This window comes from Catharus ustulatus, chromosome 24 (assembly GCF_009819885.2).
Source record: "Catharus ustulatus isolate bCatUst1 chromosome 24, bCatUst1.pri.v2, whole genome shotgun sequence".
Taxonomy (NCBI): Eukaryota; Metazoa; Chordata; class Aves; order Passeriformes; family Turdidae; genus Catharus; species Catharus ustulatus.
Window position 1 is genome coordinate 4,277,637 of NC_046244.1, and position 20,481 is coordinate 4,298,117.

General features: G+C 45.6%; 1 protein-coding gene across 10 annotated transcripts in view; it reads right to left on the reverse strand.

The window, feature by feature from the left end:
* The window catches only part of CAMTA1 (calmodulin binding transcription activator 1), a 235,568-nt gene that overhangs the window by 12,968 nt on the left and 202,119 nt on the right, over positions 1-20,481 (reverse strand). For 8 of the 10 annotated variants that reach the window (XM_042779950.1, XM_033079393.2, XM_033079398.2 and 5 more), the window contains 11 exons: positions 13,015-13,154; positions 12,573-12,769; positions 12,154-12,232; positions 11,032-11,347; positions 10,161-10,684; positions 9,307-9,494; positions 8,722-8,968; positions 8,189-8,260; positions 7,175-7,195; positions 4,554-4,747; positions 4,298-4,372 (listed from right to left, as the gene is read on the reverse strand). In XM_042779950.1, coding sequence (XP_042635884.1) covers positions 4,298-4,372; positions 4,554-4,747; positions 7,175-7,195; positions 8,189-8,260; positions 8,722-8,968; positions 9,307-9,494; positions 10,161-10,684; positions 11,032-11,347; positions 12,154-12,232; positions 12,573-12,769; positions 13,015-13,154 — 2,053 coding nt within the window. The remainder of the gene's footprint in view (positions 1-4,297; positions 4,373-4,553; positions 4,748-7,174; positions 7,196-8,188; positions 8,261-8,721; positions 8,969-9,306; positions 9,495-10,160; positions 10,685-11,031; positions 11,348-12,153; positions 12,233-12,572; positions 12,770-13,014; positions 13,155-20,481) is intronic. The other 2 variants (XM_033079399.2, XM_033079396.2) reach the window with 1 other exon arrangement.

The window sequence follows — 20,481 nt, forward strand, 5'->3', positions numbered from 1 at the left end:
ATAGGAGGTTACCTTCCCAGTGCAAGCTGACTGTACCATACATGAATTCAGCTCAGCAAATCCAAACCCATTCGGAGCTCCCGGATTTCCTTGCAGCTCTAGATGTGTCACATCTGGGCATCACTAAGTAGGTGGAGTCTTTCCAAAATAATTTACTATGCCAAGCTTTGGTTCTGCCTCAGGACAGTGAGCCTGGAGGCAGCTCAGCTCACAGGAGGTGTTAGGGGCAAGCTTTAGGCTGGAAGTTAATCAAGTACAAGCTGACAGGTTTGGGAGCCATGGGAAGATGGGTGAAGCTCTCCTGGGAGACCAGGAAGCTTCTGTTCCTCATTCTCAACAAACAACACTTCTGTGACAGATCATGTTGATACTGTGTTATGCTGATGCATGTTTTTCACCAGATTTTTGAGAATATGACAATAGATGGATAAACATGGGGGTTCTGTTCAAAGTCAAAAGGAAACAATACATGTCTGACGGTCAGAATGACTCCTGCTGATGAATGATCGCTTTTGTCTCCATGACACTCAGCTACTAGAGCTCCAATATCTTCTCTGAGAATATATTCAACTAAAACTTATGTATTTTCTGATTTTCATCTACATCTATGCATCCACTATTGAGAGCTCCAACTGCAGAACCCTCTCATTAACTCTCCCAAAACCCTTGAAACACCTTCAGGTCAGGCAACAAACATTAAGTTCAGGAGATCAGATCCTCAAGATATCTCACAATTGCATTTGAGATATTAAGCCTTTGTGCCAAAAAGTTATTATGCAAAATAGGACAAGATGACCATTTAAGCTGTTCTGAATGCAAGCAAACAGAGCTCCCAAAATTGGCTTAAAGTAGATTTTGATCAATTTTAAACAGGAAAGAAACCCCACCAAGCAGACAGTTGCCAGGGGAACAAATCTCACCTAAAGGCTACAGAAGAAGCTCTTGAGAGTAAGTTTTTGGTTCAGCAACAGAATCTGCTCATGGACAAAATCTAGGTTAAACCATTCCATTTTTCAAAGGTTGAATTTCTGAACTTCAAGCATTTACTGCCTTCTCACTTAGCTCACTCTCCTTACAATAGACTGCAACTGGCTTTTGCAGCCTCTTCCCCCAGATCTATCAACTGGCAGAAATGTGCTGCAAGATCCTGTTTGTTTGACGTTCCCATGCACGCTCTCTTTTCTCTCACTCCCTCAGATTTTCCAAAAATATTTGTCATTTCTATCCCTTGCACTGTCAAGGCACTGTGGTTTTAAAAGTGGCTTCATAGTGCCATTTTTATACTACAGAGCATTAGCTAACATTAGGTATTACCTGTTACGGCTCACCCTAGATTACAGGAGCTTGGATGGCTGAAGTGTTTCTGGACACTGTGGCTTTCTTAAATTCTTGTTTATAACAGCAGTGTGCTAATTTTGAGTAGTACAGGGGGAGACTGCAACGAGATTTCAACAAGCAGAAAGAGTGTGTGTGGCTCTTAGCCCAAGTACCAGTCCCATCCTCATCAGCTGTGCCCTGTGTGAGTGTCACATGGGAGACTGAAGGGATGTAATCAGGAGGCTTACACAGAGGGCATCTGAAACTTTCTTAGCATTTCTAAGCTTTATTACTCTACCCTTAGGAAGAGGTAAGCAAGAAAAGCCAAGCAGGGAAGAATAATGTCGTTACTAAGATAAAAAGAAAATTCAGAAAGCTTGAGGAAGAGCAGGTGAGAAGGAAGTAATTCCACCTGGTACCCCAGTGTGCCTGCACCACAAGGCAGTGAAGAAAGAGGATTGCAGAGCCAGGTTTGGGAAGGAATGGATGTGTGTGCTCTCACCAGAATATGCCTGTGCCAGGGGAAGCACAGGGATCTGCCCCTCAGGACAGGGAGCAAAGAAACGAACAGGTCAGCCTGAGTCAGCTGAGATGCTGGAGTAAGTGAAGCTCCGTTCTATTAAGAAGATGATCTGGTTTATTTCCAGTATTATATTTTCCTTTACAGTTGTTTACACAAGCAAAAGGCTTCTAATTTGTCTTCAAAATCCTGCGTGGTAACGAAGCTCTAAGAACCTGATTTGCCTGGTCTTTGCACTGACTGCAGAGAGCAGGGGCTCCAGATCTGTGTGGTTCCAGCAGCCGGAGGAGCCTGAGGGTCTGAGACACTAAAGCAGCGTGACCCCAGGAACAAGGACACAGCCCAAGTGTACAAAGCATGAAGTGTACACTGCTGGAAAACACTCTCCTGCTTGCCAGAGCTTTTTTAGCAAGCAGAAGGAAATTGGGTAACAACACTGAAACCTGTCACATTTCTAAACAGTTCCATATATCTGGCAAATTTATGTATTTTTCAAGCAGATTCTGAATGCTGGTTTTGTAATTTTGGCAAGTCTTGCTTTCACTTTTAGCATTTACCAATGCCACAATGCTCCTGTTCAAAATTGTCAATTACTAATAATAGTTACCCTAACACAGTTTTAAACTCTTATGACTGCTTGGAGAAAACATGCAATCACAACACTGTGATCATTTCTATTTTAGAAGGAAAAGCAAGGCAGTTTTGAAACACAGTTAACATCTTCAGTGGAGGCAAGTCACTTTTTCCTTTTGTTGCATCCTAGCCAAGAACCACAGACTAATTCCTGAGCAACAACTGGTACAAAGTGCCTGTGGACACAGGACAGGACTGCACTGCTGCAGAAATCCAAGCACTGCACAGTGTGATGTGAGCCAGAGAGAGCCTAATAACAGTGAATCCCCCCCCTGCTCCTGAATTTGTCTGGAACTCCCCAAGAGCTAAACCCATCCCACAGGGATGCCCAGAGCAGTGACCATGCTGCTGGAGAGAGGAGACTGACCCTGGGTCTGGCCTGCAAATGAACAAGGTCTTTATACAAAGGGAAGAGGAGACACTGAGAAAGAGGAAGGCAACAAGCTGAAGTCAAGAACTGTTGGAATCATGGGCAATTTAAGCCCTGCAGAGTCTGTGTTACTCAACAGCTGGAGTCTTAACTGAGCCCTGCTGGGAGTGCATGGCACATCCTGGGTGTTGGTGGGAACCCCAGGGACACAGCCAGACCTGAGGCACTCTCATGGCCTGGGTCTGAGCTGGCTCTAAGAGCCTCTCAGGCTGATCCCAGAGACCTCATGGATGGAAAATTGGCATGTGGTTCCCCCAGGATCTCAAGCAGATTTGAGAAGATACAGAAATTCCGAACCTTCAGGACATGATGCACAACAAACACAACAAAACAACCCCTTTGATCTCTTCCATGTGCCCTGCCAAAAGTGAGAAGTCACTTGTGCTTCTTTATCCATGACTGTGGCTGGTTCAAGAGCTCTTGGAATCAGTCTAGGAACTACAAAGCCCTTTTTCTTGTCCCCACATGTTACTTCCCACTGAATCTGCAGCTAAGATGTGCTTCCACAGCATGAGCCACACTGACCTCCTGCAAAGTGCAGCTTTGAAATCCTGCAATAAAGACTGAGTCTGTTTCTAAAATCAGGAGCCTATCACATGCCTCTAAGAGCTCTCCTTGTTAATTGTCACTGGACTCAACTAAACATGCTTCAAAATGCATCAGATGTGACCAGCTCCTGAGTGGATGAAATGCATGGGTAGTGAGAATGGAGGGGGCAGAGTCAGAAACATCAGGATTCACCATTGTCCAGGCAAAGTCCCAGTTTGCAACTTGATCATAAAGGGGATCCTTTCAGCTAAAATCCACAGCAAACACCCTGCTGGTATGGCAGTGCTGGCTGCCACAGGGGAGCACTCTGGCAAGCCTGTGCTGCTCCCACGCTGGCAGGAGCTGATTCATCTTCATGTCTGTGGAGTGGCTGATGTGATGGCACTTAACCTGTGCTGCTGCTGCCACATGCCACCTACCCACACTGGAGAGAACAGCACTTGAGGAGAGCCAACCAAATGATTCTGTGACCAAACTAAAGGCATTTCCAGCACACACCATCACTTTTTGCACTTTCCCACGTACCATGAATGTTTTGGGCGGCACTCAGAAGCTGTATTTAATGATTTAATAAAATTTTTTAGACATTCTAAAGTCCAGCTTTTAAAGTTGAACAACCTGGGCTGTTTTACATTATAAGCAATGGAACTATACGCAATTCTCTTTCAGTCCTAAGTTAAAGATTTAATTTTTGACAGTACATCTTGGAAACAGCTCAGCTTTGTTCTTTGATTAAAAGATCTGTAGTGAGCTGGTTCTCTTATATCTACATTGCACTCATTGCAGACACACTTGAATATTGTCACATAGCTCTAAGGAAAGGCAGATACCAAAAGACAGTGTCATACCTGTGGCGGCAGCGTCGTAAAAACCGCATAATCTTGCGAGCAGCTTGATCCTGCTTCTTGGTAAGGAGACTGCTTCTAAACACAAAAAACCCCAACACTGAAGTGTAGGCAAAACTGGGGAGAATACTACTAAATGCAAGAATAATTATCCTATAATACACATTCCTTTTCCCACTAGCCTTTGTTAAGCACAGCCTCGAAGAGGATAAAAACCAATATATAAAGATCCTAAGAGCATCATCAGCCTGGGGCTCACCTGAGTTTCTGCTGCACGATGGTGGCTGCCCGGCGGTTTTGCCTCCTCTTGCCACACTCCTTGTAGCTGCGATAGTACTGCTGGATCAGCAGCGCGGCTCGGCGGCTCTGCTGGAATTTTTTCTGCTCATAGTAACTTCGGAATTTGCTCTGGATAAGAATGGCAGCTTGCGTCATCTTTTTATAAAGTGCATACTACAACAGAAACAAAGAGAAGCTGAGGCATCCCAGTAAGACCAGTAAGATGCAGGTTCCCTATGGTGAAAGACCTTTGAGCCACTAAGATGTGATGAGAAGTAAATGAGCATCTATTCCCTGACTGGGGACTGTGTAAGAAAATGGTGACAGCAAACTGGAACAACTGTAAGATTAGGGGCAGAACTTAGTCTGTTAATAACAGAAAATAACTGTTTTGCTGCCTATGGAACAGTTTGACTCAATTAATGGAATCATAGAATAGCTTGCCCTGGGAGGAATCTTTAAAGGTCAGCAGTACAAACCCCCCCAACATGAACAGGGACATCTTCAAGGAAATCAGGCTGCTCAGAGCCCCCATCCAGCCTGCTCTTGAATGTTTCCAGGGGTAGGGCATCTGCCACATCTCTGGGCAAGCTGTGCCAGTGACTCATCAGCTCCCTTGTAAAAACTTACTTCCTTGTATCCAATCTTAACCTACCCTCTTTTAGCTTGAAACCATTATCACTTGTCTTATTGCAACAAATGTCTGTCCCCATCTTTCTTAAAAACCAAAAAACCCTAACAAATAGTTATATGTCTAATACTGAGCCTAAGACACAGGCAAAACAAAATTTTATTAGAAATCCATAACAAGCATCCAATGAACTCACAAATTTGCATGAGCAGTCACACACTTCCCAAACTCCATCTAGCACTGTATTATTTCTAGCTGTATAATTTCTGTAACTGTAAACTATATAATTTCTATTTCTGTATTATTTCCACTTGATTCCAAGTAAAGCAGGCCCAAACTCTTAAAAAGATCTTTATTCTACATACTTTTCCTCTGAAAGCATGCAAGGTGATGACTACTTAACAGAAACCATGTGCATTCATGCATATTTTTAAGTCCTAAGATGGAAATACAGCATAATGTATAGAAGTTGCACTCATACTACTGTAACAGTAGTACTGCTCTTATTTTGGTAAGTTTTAATAGTTTTAACGCTTTCAAAACTCATGTGTCTATTGTTCTTGGATATTTTATGAGCTTTGATTTCTGCTTACTTTATCACACGGATGAATAGCAGCTACTGCCCCATACAGGGTAATGCCCTAACATAGCTCAGTATTTTCCACTCTGCTGGGACCAAAAACCCCAAAAGCAAACAAACAACCCTCCCAACATAACCCCAAAGCAAAAAATCCTCCAATATCATCACAGACCACCATTTACCAAATTTCACTTTTTGGAATTGAAGCAGTCATTACGAGCAGTTATATTTTGCCATTACTAATTTCTATTGGGTTTTTTGTTTCCTTCTTTTTAAGATTTTTAAAATTAATGGATCAGATTGTGATTTTAAATTTGCTGTTTTAAATAAGTCCTCTCATGGGCTGGTAGTGGTTTTCCTTCAAGGCTTTAGCCCAGATGGGACTTCTGTGGCTGAGTTACAAACCCCTGAACAGAAGGGTTCAAATACAAAACCAAGCCATGAGCAGTGACTGTTCCAATCCAGTCACAAACCTCAGATCAGAGGAGTAGGCACATGAAAGAGAAATTAGCAGTCACTGCATAGACCAGACACCAATGTTTGCATGCAGCTCTAAGACCTGAGTAGCTGCACCCTGTCCTCCTCTTGCTCCCTTCCTTCTGGGAAGGGGATCAGTGGAGATGTCACCTAAACTCCTCCCCAAAGAGGAAAGCCTTGGCAAGCTCAGCATCTCAACCCACTTGTGCTGCCAGGACAGCCCTCAGTCTGACAAAACCCCAGGGCAGGGGGAAGCTGTGGATGGATATCACCCCAAGGACACATTCTGCCCAGGAAAAGCACACCTTGCCTCCTGGTAGCTCAAAGAAAAGCCCAACTGATTCTAGAATCTGGTGAGATCAAGATGTTGCACAGTTGGGAAACCCATCTTTACAGCAGAGAATTATTGGCTGTGAACAGTTTAAGACTGGCATCAACAGTTGTGCTTCCAGCATGAGCAGCAGTGTACTGAGATGTTGGTATTAGGAATTCAGCACACAGGTATTTCAAAGATGAATGGTCAAAATACTTCAGCAGGCAAGCAGAACACAGAGGACATTGGCTCACAGGTGGGATAAATGTTCTGTGCTCCCCAAATGCCATGGCAAAGGTCACCAAGTGGCAGCTGATCAGGAGCACTAAAGGAAAGCCTGTCCTCTGGGAACTGGCTGCAAAATCCTCCCAGCAGCTCAGCCCACCCCTGCTCATGGGAGCTGATCCAACTGTGGCACAGCAGTCCCTACACAACTCCCACAAAGTCTGGTTTGACAGTGACTTCTCAACCACAGGCATTTATTAGTGGACAGTATCAAAACATTTCTCCAAAATGCCAGGTTCTCCTTGTTTATACTGAGTGTGAAAGTTAGTGAGCCAGGGGGAACTGTTTCCACAATAGTGTTTGTATTTGTATTACCTTCAAGGCTATCCAAGTAAGCTTGGGGAGAAACAGAAAAATACATAGTTAATGTTAGTTCTGCAAATAAAGAATGAAAAAAAAAGAGAAACTAAAACAAAAAGACCCAAATAATCTTCTTTCAAAAAGAAGCACTCCAGGATCCAAGACAAAGCAACTTGCCAAGCAGTTTTTGAAAGGAATTGAGCTTCCCTACCACAGGAAGCATCACTCCAGAATGAGAGCCATGTGATGGGTTGGATGTGAACCACAGTGCAGTCACCTAATGCTAGAAAGGCTTCCCAAATAAATGTTTTTGAGGGTTGTAAAAGAGCACAGGTGTCTTGCCTCTCTTTCTATAAACATGCTGCCAGGCATTAGACAGACTGTGTCTAGCAGGGTAGAGGGCAAAGAGGGATGTAGGCTCTAGTCCTCACCAAAAAAACCCAAAACCAACCAACAACAACAAAAAAAACCAAAACAAAACAAAAACCCCAACCAAAAACCAAAAAGGAAAGGTATCTTCTTTTCCTGGGGTTGAGAACTCAGCCTGAAAACATGTCTCCAACCAGAGTATGGAGAACAGCCTCAGTCCTGGAAAAACTCACATCAAGCTACAACATGTGACTTCCCATAGTTCAAAAGTTTAGTATGTGCAAAACAAAACAACCTGGTTTTCATCTTCACCTTTATCAAAGGCAAAACCAACTTCAATTTCACAATGAAATTTGGCAAGCAACTAGTCAGAGAATAGTCTCCTCAGGCTGCAGCATGCATGAAGGCCAATATGGAATACATCACAGCTGTCCATCTCACAGCAAAACCACAGGCATTATCACAAACAAATTTCAAGGATTCCCTCCAAACTATGATTCAGAACACAAATCTTCCTTCCTTCTCAATTCTGCCTGAGCAGGGTATTTTATTACAGCAGGCTGAAAAGCATATTAGAGGAACAGAGGGACAAAGCCCACTACAACAGGGTGTGTTCATGGCACTTGGATGTGCTTCATTAAATGTCACTTTCTTGATTACCTGTTTGTACTTTCGGTAGCAACGCTGAATAACAGCAGCAGCCACCTCCTGCTGTTCCCGGAGAGGACGACCCTGTGTGCAGAAAGAAAGGAGCAGCATCAGTCAGAGTGCACCAAAACCCAGGAGAGGTGATGTGGCTCTTGGCTGCTCACAGGGCAAGCCTCTTCTGTCAACACAACCTGGTCCAAGTCAGGCCCAGGCACTTCATGGAGATGCCTGTGTTTCAACTCACATAGAGAACAAACCTTCAAAATGCATCTCTACACCAAACTAAGCAGAACCTCTGGGGTACATTTTGAGGATGTGCCTTGTGAGTGCTGCTCTGGCACAGCAGGTGTGCCATAGCATGGCATGCACTCCCCATACAGTGCTTGTTGGGCAAATATCAGCAAGCAAATGTCAGAAGCATTGGAAAGGTTATGACAGAGACTGCATTTTTATCCCTGCGGTGGGTATTACCCACATCTTGGTTTGTAACAAATCTGTCTCTCACACACCCATCAAGGAAGACACTGGACATTTGGGCCACATACCTTGTATTTCCTGAATACTGTCTGGACGAGTTTGGCAGCTTCATAGAGTTCTCTCTGCTCATGATCAGACAGAGTTAACTGTGCAAACTCATTTTCTACCTTCTCGCTGGTGGATGCACTCAGAAATTCAGACCAGTCTGCTGCCGAGGGAAGGCTGGGTTTCTCAAAAGCTATTTCACTGATTGGTGAGCCTGCAGGGCTCAAGCTGGTGTTCGAAGAAGGGGTCAGGGGTTCACTATACAGACTTCTGAAATACCAATCACAGTAGGAATTATTGGCTTACAAAGCACCTGGGCTGGCATCACAGATAAGGACAACATTTCTGAGTTCAAGACAGAAGTTTATGCTCCCCCCCTTTCTCCAAGCAACATCCCACGCCCCTGAGCCTGCCTGTCCTGCACTGCACAGATGTGGTGCTGGAGTGAAACCCTCATTCCATGAATCTGAGCACAAGAGTGTGACTGGGCCTGCAAGACCAGAACTGAGCTGCACTGAGAACTGGCACCTGCAGGCTCAAGAGTCAGAACATGCTGCCCAGCATGCACACCACACCAAAACCCAGAGCAACTCCCAGCTCCCACTGACCTGATCTGTGCAGCACTGGGCAAGTGATCGACGTCAGCAAGGTAACTGGCCAGCCAGCTCATGGTGGTGCTCATGGCAGCACTGTCCGTCCTCTCCGCCAGCAGCGATTCCATTGGCACAAAATTCTCCCGCTTGATCCTGTCAGGTGTAGCTTCAATAATGTGCTCTGCAAGTGTCATCATGTTCACCTGTCAAGGGGGAAAGAATAGCAAACTTTAGCTGCCTTGTTCTTCCATGTTACAGCCCAGCTTTAGACAGAATTCCCCATTTTGCCCAAACCTGTGGAAGCTGGAGTCTACTGTTTGTTTCAGCAGTGGAGAGAAATCCATTAACCAGTGCTCATTTGCTTTTCTGCCTCTTCACACCAAGCACTGCAGGTTTTCATACTCCCCAAACCTCTTATTTTCCTTTATTGAGAGCCAAGAGATCTGGTGAAAGGTCTCTGGGCCCTCCCTCTACAGCTGTCACTAGTATGTTATTTCCAAAGGAAAAGCAACTTTGCTGCTCTTTTGCTGAGATGGGATTGCTGCACAGTTCCCACAGGACTACTGGGCCACCTGAGTCACATGCACAATGTGACCAGCCTCTGCTTTTTCCTTGCACAACTGCAAACAATTCTGTGCATTCTGTATGCTGTTGAAGTGCATGCCAGTGTACAACCCTAAATGCTAACTATTAGCCTTTATGTGTGTGTTGAAATTGGAAGAAAGTATGGATTGACTGTGCAACCACCTCCCTCCTCAAAGCACAATTCAGCCTCTAGAGGATCCACGGGAGTTTCTCACAGTCAGGATCCTCTGTGCAGCCTCCATGCTCTATGAGATTGCTGATCTGGGTGCTGTGGGTGTGTTTACCTGCAGCTCATCCATGTGGTGTAAGCAGTCCTCATCCCCTGCGCTGTCCCTGTAGGACAAGAGTTCTGCATCCACCATCTCCCTGTCGGCCATCATCAACACATTCATCTGCTCCCGCTGGCGCAGCCGATGGGCCACAGCATCCTTCCCCAGGGCAGTGCCCTTCTGGCTCCCTGCCACCTGCACTGCAGACACACCAATATAAATGTCTTTTGGGTTCCATTTGACGCCTGCTTGGCTGCCGGAGCCCCGGTACCCAGTAACTTCTGGGATGTGCTGGGAGAGCTCCCGGCCATAGTCCCTCAGCCCCTCACTGGGGCTGATTGTCTCAGTGGAGGATTGCTTGGAGCTGGAGTTCTGCTTCCTAATGCTTGGCTGTTCCAGGCTCAGTGCAGTGGAAAGTAGCTTTTCTTGCCGGGCTTGAAAATACTCAGGGCTCAGCTTATGCTTTTTGGGTGCAGGGTAATCTTTCTGAGTCTCACTGCTGTAATAGCTGGAAGGTTCTGATCTTGGCCGCCTCAGCTCTGTGAAGAAACAGATCAATGGTCAAAACTAAACATGCAAGACTGCTATAGGAACATCAACAGCTTCTGAGTCAGGTTGAAGCTTATGCTGTGCTCTATGGACACCTGAGAAGATGTGCAAAGGGAGTAACAACCACCCAGGGAGGAGGATACTGTCTCAACCACTCCTAAGACACACTAGTCTCTCCAAAGCAGGCATTCACTCCTCTTCCTGATGCATATGCAAGTGTATGTAGCACAAGAAAAGAATTAAGCATAGACAGCAAGGCTACAGGTGAGCTCCCTGCTCCCACATTTTCACATCTTAAATACCAGCAAAACAGAACATACCCTCTAGCGTGTTTTACCTGTGTTTGTACTGGAAATCACCGTGACTCCCTTCTGAGGCTCCTGAGAGGCAACAAGCTCACTGTGCCACTGGGACACCCAGTTCTCTGTGTTGGAGTCTGTGCTCGAGGGGCACTGAATCCTGGGGTTTTGCCCAAGCTGAGTTTGCTCATCTCGCTGCAGCTGCTCCAAGCACTCTGCCAGCTTCACGTGGCCCCGGGACCGAGCAATGGCCAGCGGCAATCTCCCGAGGGAGTCGGGAATGGAGATGGCTCGGCGGTCCCACTTGTACAGCACAACAGCTGCATCCATGTGGCCCAGGGCACATGCCCACATCTAAAGAAGAAAAGGTAATTGACCCACTGGGAGACTTGCCTTCTCCTTTCTTATTAATGCAGTGGAGTCTGGTCCCAGCTCAAGGAAAAACTGTTCTGATAAACAAAACCATGCTCAAAGCCAGCAGATTAATTTTATAAATGTCCCAACCCAACAAAAGGTCAATACAGAGGACTGAATACATGCTACTCTCTCCTACAATGGAGAAACCTCCAACTGACAAAGCTGACAGTTTGTTTTCTTTTGTTTTGGGCTTTTTTGTGATACTGACATCACTGCAGAAACAGATCCGCTTCACACACAAAGGAATCTCTGAGGTCAGAAACACACAGACAGGACCAAAGGTTGAGAACAATAATACTCTGAGTAGCAAACTGGCAGTTCTGGTTCCATCTGTTTTGGCTTTTTGCTTTTATAAGTTCTCAGTTATGATTTCATGGCTCCAGTGACCAAGACAGTTTATAACTTTACAACCTCTACAGTTAAACAGTCACAGAGGACAACGTGAAAGAAGGCATGCAAAGTCCTCTCCACATGAGAGTGGAGACTAGAGTCTGTGTAAAACACTGACCAGAACCATCTGTCTGCCTCCTTTCCTCACGTTTCTCAATGACAAAGTTTTGTTCTGTGTGCTCTCTCTCAACAAAATGCCAGGAATCTGATAGCACCATGTCTTACCATGTACACAGCAGGAACACACAGGAACATCTAATCTCCAGAGGGTGAGACACTTTAGGAAAGTAACACATCAGAAAGAACTCCCCAAATAGTCAAACCCTCTAAGAAGTTTCAGACCCTGCTCTTACCAGAGGAGTGCAGGAGAAATGATCCACATTCAAAGGGTCAACTTCCAGCTCCAGATCAATGCTGTCTGCATGTTTGGTGCTGCAAAGGAAACAAGAGAATGAATGATGCTCTGTAGCCATGTCAGGATCATTGTTTAAGTCCAGATTTATCCAAAGCACTGTACCACAGAGGCCATACACATGCCCACAACATGTACCTTTACTACAGACAGTGCTCCCATCACAGACATGAAGAGCATGATACATTTAACAACTGGACTTGCTCTTAAAAGACAAGTCTCATGAGATCAAGGGATGGGAACAAGTTCAGGGGCTTGGCTTTTAGTGCAAGACTACCAGAAGTGTGGACTGAGCAGAGTTTTTTTATGCTCTTGCCACACCTGTGCTGACACCCTAGAGTCCAGCAGGCTGGGTCTTACCGCCATTTGATGAGGGTCTGGATGAGAGTAGCATAGCCCTGGGCAGCAGCCAGATGGAGCAGTGTCATTCCTCGGAAAGTCTTTGAATGGATCAAGTGTTTGGACTTCGCCCAGCACGCACGACTCATCATCTTCTCGCACACCACCACCACGCGGCTCTCAAAGCAGCTGCCCAGGGTCCCAGTCCCAGAAACGCACTGCAACACCACACACATCCCAGTTTGACCATGGAGAGAGCTGCAGCTTGCCCTCAACAGGCAGCCTTCCACTTCTACAGGTACTGAGACAGTGGCAAATGCAACTGAAAACCAGTTGCTGTTAGACACCCACAAACCAAACTTGTTACTTAGGACAAACTATAACCCTTTCCAAACCCTATCCCCCAAAAAAAACCTTTGCTAAGCAAGCATAAAGCTGTGTCTGGACACAGAAGGATTCATACCTGCACCTGTGTTCCACTGTTCCCATTCCCATTGCTCCCGCCTCCTACTCCTTGTTTGTGTTGCTGGGAGCCAGTCATTTCAGCCATTCTCCTCTCCATCTGCTCCAGTCGCTCCAATATGGACATCCTGAACTGGTTATCTAGGTTGAAGAAAGCCACAGTAAGGGCATTTCCATGGAAAGGAAGCTCAGGTTTTGACAGTCAACTATAGGAAGTCACAAACAGCTATCTTGGAAATTTGGAAATCTTGGAAATAGAGATTTGCTCTGCTTGCAAACATACACACGCACTTGACCTGCAGTATCCTAGCTCTTCAACTTTCTGCAGCAACTCTTTGACTGCAATTCCAGAGAACTTCCTTACAGAAAACAGAAAGAAAAATGAAAAATGCAGGCAGAAGACAACTCCCTTGCCTTGTGAGTCCAGCTGCACGCACACAATACTAGGAGTAATGCAAAGTCTTTCAAAACACAAACTCTGAGCAAATATACCCATTCAGAGACCATGTCAGTCGTATCACGTCTGCCATTTTAGAGTCATACTCCCCACTTTACAACAGTCCTGAATTCAGCTTGGCTTGCCTCCTAGAATCATGCAATAAAAGTACCTGGAAGAAAAAGATGCCTCTACTTCCTTCTGTGCTTAGGAAAAGGAGCCTTTGACAGGGCATTTGCTACTTCCCTAGCAGGCTCCCTGTCCTGGAAAACAGCTTCAGCCAAGTGCCACAAACACGACCAGAAACTGGCACATGGGCACTGACAATCCTGTAACTCTGGAATGCTGTACAATTCTGGAGCCCTCTGGTCCCTGCAGAGGTCTCAGAGCTGTGCTACTGATTTTCCCCTCCTTGCTTTGTAACATAGCACAATCCCAGAGCTACTAAGGCTTGAATGGTGGAGCAGGGAAGTTCAGACAGATTAACAGATCATTGCTGAACCTGATGCCATAGAGATCAGTTGAGACAATGATTCTCTGGATAGGGCCAGTCAGTGAAGAGGGAATAGATGGAAATGCAGAGCTCCTTCTGTCCTGTGACCCATAAGGGACAAGTTTCATGCAGCTCATGTGAAGCTGGGCAGGACTGTTTTATAGATAGGGAACATTTAATGAATCTCGGTATCATGCTAAGAGCATAGGTAGTAAACTGTAAGGGAGAGACAGCCCTCATACTGCTCAGTTTCATGCATCCATACAGATGGTGTGGTGGTGCAGAACACTCATAAACCCAGAACCAAGCCCACTGACAGCAAAAGGAGTATGTGCACCAAAATAGACAAGCTCTGATGAGGTTTTGAACATGTCAATCTTCTCCAAGAACACCGAGCCCTCCCTGGAAGGCTGTAAGAGTGCTCACATGCTACACTCCAAGGCACAGCTCTCACTACAGGGTACTGGAGAGATGTGGATTTCTGCTGTACTGCTCTAAGGACCATATTGCAGATCATGGTACAAGACAGCTCAGGTCCACTGGCTGGAGACATCCCCTTCTCACCAAGAGGTTGCTGAGGTCTGACAGCAGGCAAGAGCTCCACTCCTTTCTGGCCAGCCTCGGCATCCCACTCGGGCTGCTCAAGAGTCAGGGACAAAGGACTGTGGCCAGCACCTCCCAGCTAACCTCATGTCAGAGGGGAGCTCGCTGGTCCAAAGGATTTATTATTAGTGCCCTACTAATCCTTCAGCTGCGCTGTTAACTGCAAAGCCCCTGGGGAAGGAGTGGCAGCTGTACCATGAAGCACTCCTGGCGCTGATGCGGTGTCACAGCCCCGTCCCCCAGCTGCGGTCAGCACACGGCAGCAGCACAAGCCCTGTTTGCCCAGCAGATCTTTGTTCCAGGAGTGCTGCAGTGTGCTGCAGTGCAGTCCACACCGCTGTCTCCTCCCTCCCCATTGCCAGGCAGAGCACGTCCACTGCAGAGCCCGGCAGAGACCTGGCCCTGCCGAGCCGTCCCCTCCCGCCCCGCAAACAGCTGCGACACCTGGAGAGGAGGCCACGCTTGCCTGCAGGGAACAGCTCTGTTCCACACAGGTAATGCCACTCTCCCTAGCTGGGTACCAGCACTTGCATTTATTAGAGCTGAGAGCAGCAAGCCACACTGGGTATCACCCTCAGCCTTGAACAGGCAGAAGCAGCACCTTTTTAAAAGAAATTGGGCTTGAACCGACGTAATAAACCAACAAGCTCAGGGCTGCAAGATTCTGGGATTTGCTCCTACTCATTTAGGGGTCAAGAGAATAATTCTGTACCCCTGGAAACAAACAGAGAAAACAATTCCAGTCAAAATGCAGAAGTACAGACTATTATTCCCTCTCCGCCCCCCACCTTTTATTTTCCAGTCTGAAACTACTCTGGAATAGAAATGGAGGGCCCTATGTTTGTGACTATTTTCCAGGCTCTTCTCTCCTGACTTTATGATCCACAATGAGTGAAGCCTCCACCTTTCCTAATCCCAGGCTAAAGATACTGAAAACTTCCTATCAGTTTTTGTTAGAAGACTGAACTGAGGTACACCTGTCACCCACCAATGTCCCCAGACAGAAACACTAAACCAAACAAATGAAAGCAGGGAATTTTTCTTAGGAAGCAGAATTCAGAACAGCATCTGGTGCTTCTAGATATTCCTATTCAGACACCTGACAGTGCTCCTGGAAAATACTAAGGGCTGGACTAACTGGTTTTGACCAGATCAGGCATTTTAGAGACATGCTGCTATTGGTAAAATGGGAAGTAGAAACAAACATTCTGGAGTGCCAACACACCATAGCCAGAGCCCTCTCTGTGTCTAGGAGAGACCACCAGAATTTACCCAGACCTGGGTAAATGCCCTCAAATGAGAAAGATCCAGGCAGCAAATGAGGTAAGTGGGGCAGCAGTGCAGGGAATGTGCCCCTATGCTGCCCATTTTCCAGGTGACTAAAATTGGCCTAAGCAAGCCACAACCAACAACAATTCCAAAATTACTAATGAATCATGTTTTTGTTATTCTGTAATATCAGTTACACCAGGATGTCCCTTTCAAAAGGGACTGATCACTTAAAATGTCTACCAAGAAAACAAACAAACCCCCCCAACAAACTAAAAACAACAACAAAACCAGCAACAACAGAAAAACCAAACAAACAAAAAACCCAAATCAAACTACAGAAAAGAAAAAAGAGGGGTCAGGGAGGCAGTAGGAGAGAGAGGACCTTCCCCCAAGGTTTCTCCTGAACTCAGAGATGAGGTAAAACGCTCCTCTCCCATCGCAGCCTGAGCACACACCAGATCAGCAGCATTTTGGACCATGTCCAGCCCTTTCACACACTGCTGGTGAGCCAACAGATGAACCTTGCAATACCTGAGAGAAGGGCTACAAGAGCCACAAGGCTGAACCTTACAGCTACCACTCTGAGAAGTTAAAGACCTCTTATCCTGTGTTATTTCTCATTTTTCTAGTCACAATCTTTTCTCTCTTGCTTATTTTAGGAGTCTCTGCAGGGCCACCTGCTTAACAGGCACTGAAGTTACAGGAACAGTTTCCACATTCTTGTCTTTTACAGGCAGCAGAGGATCTAATGACAAGCAAATCTCTTGCAGTGCACTGAAGATGAGAGCTCAACAGCATAAAAATCACTGTCCAAATAAGCTTTTCTCCTGCTACATTGCATAGGAAATCTAAACAGTCCAAGCCCAAGGAAACACCTCACACTGGAAGCACCTTCACTCTGTCCAAAGGCAACAGAGATCCACATAGATACAAACATATTCACATAGTTAAGGTTTTGCCCAAAAATTCTGCTTTTGATGATAGAATTTAATATCTTTTTGCAAGCTAACAAGTTAGACATGCAAATTTCTGCATTTGTTGAGTTTTTCCATTACATATCAGTCTAAGAAATGTTTTAATGTTCTTTAGGAAACTCTGACTGTTTCTGAAGGTGTTCTTCAAGGCTTCCTCCACAAAAGGCAACAAAAATAACCACATTTCTCCATCTCCAAGACACAGAATAATTTCACAGAAAATATTCTGAACACTGTATCTTTCATGGAAATTATTCTTCTTCAAATTTAACAGTATCAATGTAACACCAAAATTACTTTTTACTATCTTTCCTCTATCATAACAAGGGGAGGTGGTGGTAACCTGAGGATAGCTGAACTATCCCAGCTGGGAGGGATTGGGAGGAGCTGCCTGGTCAGATTTTGATCAGAACTAAGCAATTGGTTTGAGTTTCACTCTTATTTCCCTAAAACATGAACCACCTTTTAAGTCCAGAACAAACTTCATTTTCATCAGCATTATGAGAGAGCCTACTACTGACCACAGTAATGACAGCAGGTTATGCACTGAACCTATCTAAAAATGCAGAAAAATATTGGTACAAATCCTCTAAGGGTACATGGTTGTTTACATCAGCTAGCATCATACTGTTTAACATTATTACCTTTTTTTTTTTCAGGGTTGGTTTAATCCAGTGACGTTTTCTTACCCCAGGTCCCTTCACAATGAATTTAAAGCACATCTGTACCAACAGCTCCATAAGGCACCTTTGCAGGCACAGGGAGTGGAAATTGCAGAGAGCAGAGGAGTTAGTTTCATCTCCAAGATTCTGGAAGCCACACCTCCATTTTCTCCCTCAGTGTTCTCCAATAAACACTGAATTTCCTCAGTAAGAAGCTGAACAGATGCCAGCCATTTACGTGACACAAGTTTTTACTGGAGGCTGCAGAAGCACGTGCCTTGTGCAGCCTGGTAACAGCTCCTGACTGCACAGACCCTGTATTGACAGGGGAGCTGAAAGACAGCACTTGCACACATTTCACCTACACCCCCACGACAGCCCCTCCTCTGCACAGCCCTCCCCACTGCCTAACCCAAAACCTCTTCCAACAGCAGGATTTCTGGTTTTGAGCTGTGCACGCAGTGTCCCCCACGGGTGGGCACAGCTCAGAGCATTCTGCCCACACTTTATTACAACAGGTAGTAAAGGCACACCTTCATCAAACATCAGTTCTGCACTTGCTTTGTGTGGTACCCAAAACACCACCATGGCCCATGGCATGGAGCTAAGAGAACAGCAAGGCACAGCAGTAAGTGACAAGCCCTCCTCTGCTTAAGAGGCCAATTTTAAGAAATGAGCACAGAGAGCTGCTTTTCTAATCTCTGCACACTGCTGCACTCGACAAGAACACATCCCAAAGGACCTCCAGTCCTTTTGCCAAGCAAGCTTCAAACAGCAAGAAACTAACTGTGGCACACTTGACTTGGCAGTGCAGCCAAAAGAGGGGAAACACTGCTGAAAATATAGATAAAAAATAAACTGGTAGTTTGTAGTAGCAAGCGGTGTTAACAACACTCACTCTTTTTTCACACTCTCCCCTGGAGGTCTGGAGGCTTTTGCCATGCTGCACAACCAAAATGATAGACAGTGTCTGGCTGGGAGGACTAAAGCATGAGAATCCATGATCTTCTGCACATTCCACTGGGGCTGCATCTGCCCAGCATATAATTATTCCCCCCCAGAATTCTAAACACTGAGCTAACAGTGGTGTGCAAGATCTGCATCTGCACGTGTTCCCAAGCACTGTGCTTAGAAACTCTGGTGTGGAGGAGCCACTATGGGGGCTTTGGCTTCTCAGCCTGTGCTGCTTCTTTACTGGCAGTTTCTGTGTTAAATCATTCCCTGCATGAGAACACACAGACTGAACTAAACAAGTGTGACAGCTGAGCACTGTAAAAAAAGCCATGCAGCATGAAGACATTTTTCTGGTTTGCAGAGCAAGCCAGAATTCTCTCACCATATTCCCTCATCCAGTACAAGCTGTGGGTGGGGATGGAAGCAGTCTAAGGCCACGTCACTCACAGTGCCACTGCTCTGTTTCTATTTTGCAAATCATCTGTCACTGGTCCCTAAACTTGCTTAATTCTTCTGTGACATCCTCACCCCTTATATTACAATCCTTATGAGAACCTCTCTTAGGCAGTAAGCTGTTACAGGTCACAGTATCTACCAGCAAATAAAAGCATTTAAAAGTCATATTCTAGGACAAATTCATATCTATGTTAACGAGGCAGATCACAGGGCTTTTGATCAGTAAGAAATGCCACAACTACCGAGGTATGAGATGAGGGAAACGCCGTATTGTACACTCTGAGCCTAAGCAGCAGCTGAACAAACCCCATGCTTTCACCCAAGTAATGAACACTACTGGGCATGAGCAGGAATGATGAAGTCATCCTGACTTACACACACAGGTAGTCAGTCATTTTAAGCCATTAATTCACCTGCCAAGGCATGATTTCTTACTGTCAACACTTTTCCCATAGTTCTTCCAGTGCTGTAGGACTTGAGCTATTACTCCCATGTCATGTGGGATTACTCTGTTCCTCTCTGTCACCCCCAGTAGCCAGTGCTCCCTCAAAACAGGGTACTTATCTACTTTACAATGCCTTTACTAGAAAACAGAAGCAGGAGGGCTGACTTCCTCCCCAAGTAGCAGTCTCTATACCAACAGTAATAAAGCACTTGCTGCCCCATTTTTCAGACTTCTCTTCCCCAGGGCTTAGGGAGGCAAGATGTTAATGCTATCCAAGAACAGCTGCTTCAGGAATCAAAGGAAAGTTTTAAACATGCCAGGTGTAGTTTATATATTTTAGAGATAGGGCATACAGCTAAAGGCATTACTTCTTGTGCTGCTTTGTAATTTGTATCAAAATCTGGCTGCCTAAGGTCAGTCTCTGCATCTCAGGTCAGAAACTTACCTGACAGATACCAATACTAAGAAAAATGTACACTACTACGAAAAATGCTCTTGGATCTATGCAAAGAGCAACAGCCTGGGAGAACATGCTGTGCTGCTGCTCACCAGCCCAGTGCTACTACCCAGGGCTCCTGGAGATTTCCTCCTCCAAGGGCTACATGCTAAAGGGGCTACAAAAAGCAAAAAAGCATCTCGCGCCACACTGTGCAGTATCTGTGCTTACAGTACAGTGTATGGTATTTATGTATGCATATGGTAATGATTCTGACCCAAGTTTTCTCATCAAATCTGCAATCTCGACAGTCAAAATACTCACTCCGAAATCACCAGCATGCTATAAAATGGCCTCTATTTGCTGCAAAGTTAGATAAATAGGAATTGCTGCAAGCTACACAACAGTGAAGCACTGGAACAGGTCAGCAAGCGAGACAGAGAGCTCCTTTGCTGGAAGCTTTCATGAAGTCTGACATCAGTCACGTTTCCCCCATCTAAACTGCACGTAGTCCTCACAGCCTCCTCAAGTCCTCCTCCTAGTCCCGCTCTTTCTGGCTAAGCATGCTACAAAACAAGTTTTCCAATAACGTGGTGCTGAGCAGGCGTGTGTTTCCAGCATCCCCAAGATCCCCAAAAAGGTCTGGGCTACCGACCTGCTGCTGTGCTGTACCAGCTCAGAACACGAGGCTGTGAGCTGGAGGCGCTCCGATGTAATGTGTCCTGCCGTACACGTGA